General features: G+C 32.3%; 1 protein-coding gene across 1 annotated transcript; it reads left to right on the top strand.

Moving 5' to 3' along the window:
* Positions 1 to 2,827: 2,827 nt before the first annotated feature.
* LOC107425404 (aspartic proteinase-like protein 1) lies at positions 2,828 to 7,263 on the top strand. The gene is made up of 10 exons (XM_016035408.4): positions 2,828 to 3,526; positions 4,038 to 4,176; positions 4,891 to 5,135; positions 5,260 to 5,487; positions 5,600 to 5,738; positions 5,814 to 5,884; positions 5,992 to 6,091; positions 6,330 to 6,390; positions 6,563 to 6,634; positions 6,965 to 7,263. Exons 1-10 carry the CDS (start codon positions 3,186 to 3,188, stop codon positions 7,204 to 7,206), a joined length of 1,638 nt encoding a protein of 545 aa, XP_015890894.2. The 5' UTR covers positions 2,828 to 3,185; the 3' UTR covers positions 7,207 to 7,263.
* The last annotated feature ends 321 nt before the right edge of the window (positions 7,264 to 7,584 follow it).

The following is a 7,584-nucleotide window of genomic DNA, read 5'->3' as shown; positions in this document are numbered from 1 at the left end:
TTTGAAATGCAGTAATCATAAGAAAATTTCAATTAATAAATAAATTGGAAAAAAAAAATTTATCACCTGAATTCAAAATTTAAATTATCATCAGTATGTAAAAGAAAAAAGGAAAAAAAGAAGAACCATAATTGTAATAATTTTCCAACTTAAACTATGTAAGGAAAATTTCATTTATAAATTGTAATGACTTATAGTAGTCTCTTCTAAAACGTGTAAAAGAAAGTTGAATAGTATGCCCAAACAAAAAGAACTTTTTTTTTTTTTTTTTCCTTTGCTTTCTCAGAAAGGGCTTCAAAGTGAGTATCTGTATGCCATCCTCTCCGAAATATAGTACACCATTAATTTTATATTTTTTCTAACATCACTTACAATCTAAACTGAATAATCTATAACTTTTTTTTTTTTATAAATATAATAATATTATATAACAATAAAATAAAACATATAAATTTTACATTATAATAATGTATGACCCGTTTCAATTATCATTATGATACACCCTTTATCATAGATTCATAGTAATATCAATTACATAAAAAAAGTTATTCCTCAAGATTGTTGGTTTTTAGGATGTCTCACATTCAGAACAGCAATGGCGGTAGACAAGGAGTAGTGGACTGGTGGACTAGTGGCTGTCAATTCTTATTGCTTGTAACATTTCATGCCAGTCGTCACATCCTACACCTGACCTCCCCTTTACAAAATTCAAAAATAAATAAAAAACAAAAAAGAGCAAACAAACAAACAAACAACTGTTCCTATCAACCCAAATAATTACTTTCCATTAAATCTTTCCGTCAATTATACAAAACAATCTAATACTTACAATTTAAATTCTTCTAATTCTTAATGTTCACGTTACTTAGCCAATTAATGTTTTATGTATTATATAAATTTTATCTTTATAAATATAGAAATTATCTCATCAAAATATTTTAATAAGATTTTCGTACAGATTCAAATATATTCAATTAAAAATATACAGTAATTTAAAATAAATATATATCATTAATTGAATATATTTGGGTGAAAATTTTATTGATTGTGCCGATGAGAGAAAGATTAAATGTATATATGATATTAATTTTTAAGATAACCACATTTTATCTCTTTTTAAACTATATTATGTTTTGTATTTTAACCTCTAAATTATAAAATCTCTTTATTTTGCCCCCTGAAATATTATTTTTCTGTCAATTTAGTTTAACAATGCAATTTCTTTTTTTAAAAAAAGATAATCTTGTTTGTTGTTCTAAAGTAAAAAATAAAAAATAATCTCTAAATAAAATTAGATGAGTTATATGTTTAATTTCATCAAGTTCAAATTTATATGCCAAACTTCATTATTGAATTTAACCAAAAAAAATTAATATTAAGTTCTAAACGACCTAAAAAAAAAAAAGAAAACCTGTAAGGTAGTAATATTTTACAGAATAATGTGAGGGATTCTATAATAATCGATTTAAATGATAAAACTATAAAGTTGACTTAGCAGGATTCTTGTTGTAGTGAACAAAGTACAAAAAATAGCATATTTAAGGATGAAAAACACAATTGTTCATATTTTTTTATTAGTTAAAAATTAATTTTTTAAAATTAAATATGGATAATTAAATCTTTAAAACATGCTCTGCCTAAATAAAGTTGGTAAAAACATTTTATTTAAGTATCCATATGTTTAAGAATTGTGAACTCAAGATCTCCTCATATAAAAATTCTTAGATCCCACTTATTTACTCTTCCATTATTTCAAAATGTTGATGAATTTATACATCACTTTGTCTCTAAGTTTTAATACTTTTAATATTTTATTAATATATATATATTTATTTATTTATTTATATTGGTTGAAGGCTCAAGACCACTGTAAGTTTTGTCCTCATTAGAGACATTCTATGTCACTACCAACCTAGTCCAAAGACATAGCACCACCTAATTCGGCGCTGATCCAGTTCATCAATCAAAATGTTTTCATAAAATATAAAAATTTAAAAAAGAAAAAAGAAAGATCTAGATATATTTTTCCTAATAATGATATAATGTTACTCGTTAAAAAGATAACAAATTAATATAAAATAAAAATAAAAAAGCAAAAGGGGATATGATTTTTCATCTCATTTTTTCTATCCCATCAATTATAATATTATATACAATGTCATTTTTTAACAAAGTAATAAAGGAAAAATTAAAATTAGTAATGTCATCTTATTAAAAAAGTAATAAATAAAAAAATAATGTAAGTTTTTTTTTTAGATAAAATGAAATTTTTTATCATTAGTGAAACAAAGAAACTCAAAAAAGATTAAAATAAAATGGAATTTTTATCATTGAATCAAAACACAATAAAAAAAAAAAGGAAAAAGAAAGAGAAAAAATCTTGATGGTATTAAATAAAATGGAATTTTATAATTAATTGATAGATGAGGGTAATTGACGAACCGGATGTTATTTCTCTCTCTCTCTCTCGCGCAAACACACCCCCGTTGGATCCCCCCATCCCACAAAAACACAATCATCACCCCACCCAACAATAATCACGCACAACAAAACAAAAATTAAAATTATTCATCAAAAAAAAAAAAACAAAAATTACTTATATATATATATATATTAAAAAAAAAAAAATGCAATACTAAAAGAAGAAACCGTTCCCTCCAATCAAAGCACGTTGCTGTATCTGACACGTAATCACCTCGGGGACCACTTACGTGGCGCTTCCTCCTACTTCTCCGATTTTATTACTCAATTATAATTATAAACAAAATATTCTTTAATTTCCAACTGATTTTTATTTTTATTTTTATTTGTTTTTCAAAATTTTTTTTTTTTCTTTAGGTTCGAATTCCGACAATGCTCTGTCTGCTCAACACGTAGAGAGAGAGAGAGAGAGTCAGTGTGTGCACATTGCGCACCTCTTCACCGTCTTCTTCCTCTTCTCCACTCCTTTTACTGCCATATAATGTTCGCTCTCAGCAGTCCACTTCTCAGTGTGCGCAACGTGCCCTAACCACTGACGCTTTTTAGCCAAAAAACAGTTAAAAAGAAAAACAAACAGACAAAGAAAACGTCTCGAGGGAAAAAAAAAAAAAAAAAAAAACAAGGAAGAAAAGTCTCTGAGCAAATTTTCACAAATACTCAGATCTCGGAGTGTGGTTAGGGTTTTGTTTGATCTCGGTTGGGCTATGGTGGTTCGACCTTCTTCTCTATTGGTTTTGGCTTCACTGTGTTTGGTCTTTTCGATTGGAAATGCGACGAAGATTGCTTTGTTGCCGTCGTCGTCGCGGTTGATTCACCGCTTCTCCGACGAAGCGAAGGCGATTTGTAGAGTCTCGAGGATTGGGAATGGGACGGTGGTGTTTGATGATGAGGAGGACACGTGGCCTCGCCGAAGGACTGTTGGCTACTACCGGAAGCTCTTAGCCAGTGACGTCCAGAGGCAGATAATGAAGGTCGGTTCCCATTTTCAGTATGTTTATCCCTCCGAAGGTAGCAAAACGATGTCGTTTGGCAACGACTTCGGCTGGTTAGTCTTCGTTCTTCTCTTCTTTCATAACTTTTTTTATTGATTTCATTTGCAGTTTCAGTGTATGTTTGATCTTCATTTGAGATGTTTTCTCTTTTTTGAATTTCAGGCCAAAATTAATTTTACTTTTAACTTTTTTATTTTTTTAACTATTTATGTTATTTTTATTTTTATTTTTTAGTTTTTTGCATCCCAAGTTAAAAGATAGTTACAGTGCTCGCTTTTTGAGGGAGTTATATATTTTATTCATTGTTTCCCTTTTTGGAGTTCTGACCAAGAACATTAAAGTAAAAGTATGAAGGAATTTCCATTCCAAGTTTATAATGTGGGTGTTCATGGATGTTTCATATGAAGCACAAATTTTTATTTTTTATTTTTTTAATTATAATAGTTGGGTTGGTATCCTGGTTTGGAAGTATGAATATCTTTGAATATATAATATTGTGGAAATGATGGGTTTTTGCAACGGAGATAGTCTGATGTTGGGTAAGTTTGGCGTGTGTGATTATAGGTTACATTACACGTGGATTGACATAGGGACGCCAAACGTTTCGTTTCTTGTTGCATTGGATACGGGAAGCGATCTGCTTTGGGTTCCATGTGATTGTGTACAATGTGCTCCGTTGTCTGCCAGCTACTATAGCAGTCTGGTAAGGCTATCCTTCTCTAATTTTGGTTTCGTTATTCTATCATCTCTTGCTTGAGTCTACAGCTTGCATTTTGTTGCCTTTTTTTTTTTTTTTTTTTGCTTTGCTTTTTGGGTTGTTAGAGGAGAGGTTGTCTCTCCACGCTTGTTCTTCTTCGGGAAATTGTTTTTATGTTGGAGCATCGCAAGATAATTCTGTACTTTCTTGAATATACTAGATGGGTTTAAATGTTTATATGAGAGAAATTACTAGACCAAAATATGTAGGAAACTCTTTTTAATTTAGAAATTCTAATCGGTTGTCACTTAATTAGGTCAAATATTAAAGTCTTATGCAATATTTGAGATGCAAAGGGAGTTATGGATAAATTATAAATTTTGGTTTATTTCCTTTGGCAAATCAAAATTATAAGCCAGTTTGTAAAATATAATTAATTTGGTTTTTAAGTAACCCTTTTGTAATTGAATTAATTGTTTCTCCAGTTTCTTGGAATATTATAACATTGTAATAAACAAATGCTAGATAAAAAATTTAAAATGCATTTCTTCCTGTTTAATACAAAGTAGTCAAGAGGAAATGAGGGAACATTATGTTTGTCAAACTCTGGGTGCATATGTTTCAATAACATCTTCAGTAAGACTGGATGACATTTTTAGCACTTATTTCCAATGATTGATTGGCAGGTGCTCCCTCGTATTTGGGGCATCTATTATGCAGGATAGAGATTTGAATGAGTACAGTCCATCTAGTTCTAGCACCAGCAAACATTTGTCTTGTAGCCACAGCCTTTGTGAATTGGGTGCAAGCTGCAAAACTGCCAAAGAGTCATGCCCTTACAATGTTAACTACTTGACAGAAAATACATCTACTTCTGGGTTGCTCGTTGAGGATATATTACATCTTGCAACCGCAGGTGGGCCTAATGTGTCAAATGGTTCTCTTCAGGCTCCAGTCATTATAGGGTATGCTTTTTATTGCCTAATCAGTTTTTGATCATGATATGAAAAGTGATATGATAAGAGTGATTGTAGAAGCTCAATCAATCTAATAATGGTTTATTTCTGTTATTAATTTTCTTGAATGCAGATGTGGCATGAAGCAAAGTGGTGGTTATTTGGACGGGATTGCTCCTGATGGTCTCTTGGGTTTAGGACTGGGAGAGATCTCAGTTCCTAGTTTCCTTTCTAAAGCAGGATCTATCAGGAACTCTTTCTCTTTCTGCTTTGATGAGGATGATTCTGGGAGAATGTTTTTTGGGGATCAGGGACCAGACCGTCAACAAACTACTTCATTCCTGCCTTCAAATGGAAACTAGTACAAACCATCTATGCACTCCTACTTAGTTTCAAATCGTTCAACATATATATTTTTTTAACTGATTTTCTTATTTGGACTGAAATGTTCTGTACGTAACCTACTGGCTCAGTGAGGCCTACATGGTTGGGGTGGAAGCATGTTGTGTAGGAAATTCTTGTCTCAAGCAGTCAAGCTTCAAAGCACTGGTTGACAGTGGGACATCATTTACATTTCTTCCTCAAGAAGTGTTCCAAAAGGTTTCTGAGGAGGTATTTTCTTCTTCCATTGAACTTTATTATATAAAATCATGATCACTGTCGCTTATGCTACTTTCTTTATGATAGTTTGACAGACAAGTGAATGCTACAAGCACTAATGATGAAGCATCTCCTTGGAAGTACTGCTATAAAACCAGGTGAATTTATGAGAGAAGTTTGGAATCCTCCTCTCCCTTCCATTTCCAGGCCCCTAAAATGTTTGCATATGTATCATGTTTGTGTCTGATGGTAATTTGTGTAACAGTTCACAGGAATTGCCCCAGGTTCCCTCTGTGACCCTCATGTTTCCTGCAAACAACAGCTTTGTGATTCACAATCCTGTTTTTATGATATATAATGAACAGGTATGTAATCTTTAGTGATTGGTGGTCACTTCTTAAGGGCATCAGCTTTTGGACCTGTGGTAATAACTTTGGTTAATATAATAGATAAAATACTGAACTATGAATTATGTAGTACTTTTTGTTAATATGAAATCCATTCTAATCTTGTTGGAAAGGTCTACATTTTTGGATCTTCGCTGCAATATGAAACAAATTCAAGGTAGCATCAGCATAAAATTCTACTATTTTTATGCTGCAGGGACTAGTGGGATTTTGTTTAGCTATACAACCAGCAAATGAAGATATTGGAACAATTGGACGTAAGCTGCAATGATGGCCTATCTTCAATTTACTATTCAACACTTCTCGACCTTCCATCTTTCTATTTCTACTTTTTTAAAATAATTTATTCCTATTTTTAGGTTTTCCTGAGTTTTTTTTTCCCCTTATGTAAATTATATTCTTCTTACTTTTGAAAATTTTCTTATGCAGAAAACTTCATGATTGGATACAGAATGGTGTTTGATAGAGAGACTATGAAGTTAGGGTGGTCAGACTCTAACTGTAAGTTATATATCCTTTCAATGTTACAGGCTTGTTTGTCCATGTATTAATGCTGTTTGGCATTGAAGTCTTAGCCCATATGCTATGTATGATGGCGTTAATACCAGCTGTGTATCTCACTTGTTTGCCTTTTGCCCTGTTTTTTTCTATCTTTTGTACCATACTTTCTCAAGATCTTCTGAATCAGCTTGATGTTAGGAACTCTTGTCTGCCATATTTTGACTTAATTATGGCAATAGGGATCCCAAATTCTAAACGAGTGTTCCATAATCTCTTTTCCATCTTGATGTTGGGAACTCTTTTATTCATACTACTAATGTAAACATGCAGGTCAAGATCTTAGTGATGCTAAGAATATGCCACTAACACCTCCGCAAGGGGCACCACCAAATCAATTGCCGACAAATGAACAGCAGAGCACCCCTGGCAGCCATGCGGTTGCTCCTGCAGTCGCTGTAAAAGCGCCCTCCAAACCATCAGCTGCCTCAGCTTGGTTCATTTCACCGTGGGTTGGTTGGTTGAGATTGCCACAGCTAATCTTCCTATGTCATCTTTTTTTGTCTTCATGGTGATTCCTAGCACTTCTCAGTTGTCTTTGTAAATGCAGAGTTTTCCCACCCTTATTATTATTTTTTTTAATATTTGGTTCCACCCCCCCCCCCCCCCCCCCCCCCCCCCCCCCCCCCCCCCCCCTGCTGTTTTGTCATCCAATGGCATAAGTAGGCCTTCTTTCTTTTTTATTTTTATTTTTATACATATTATATTTATATATATGTCATTGGATTGAGGCATCTAGAGACATCTACTGTACTTATTTTTGGTTCTTATATATTTATATATATATATATATACATATATGTATTCCTCGATTTTGCCTACTAGTGTGCCGTGGCCTTTGTGGCTGGCTATTTTACTCAAATCATGTTTTGTTTCCTGTACCTCAATTTGTT

The sequence above is a fragment of the Ziziphus jujuba genome, chromosome 7, assembly GCF_031755915.1.
Source record: "Ziziphus jujuba cultivar Dongzao chromosome 7, ASM3175591v1".
NCBI classification, from domain to species: Eukaryota; Viridiplantae; Streptophyta; class Magnoliopsida; order Rosales; family Rhamnaceae; genus Ziziphus; species Ziziphus jujuba.
This window is presented reverse-complemented; position numbering and strand designations above follow the sequence as displayed.

What these genes read in the sequence shown, in the direction of transcription:
- LOC107425404 (XM_016035408.4), top strand. Translation starts at nt 3,186, where the DNA reads ATGGTGGTTCGACCTTCTTCTCTATTGGTTTTGGCTTCACTGTGTTTG. An exon ending in TCCAAAAGGTTTCTGAGGAG is followed by an intron (nt 5,739 to 5,813) that starts GTATTTTCTTCT and finishes TCTTTATGATAG; the next exon opens with TTTGACAGACAAGTGAATGC. An exon ending in AGATATTGGAACAATTGGAC is followed by an intron (nt 6,391 to 6,562) that starts GTAAGCTGCAAT and finishes TTTCTTATGCAG; the next exon opens with AAAACTTCATGATTGGATAC.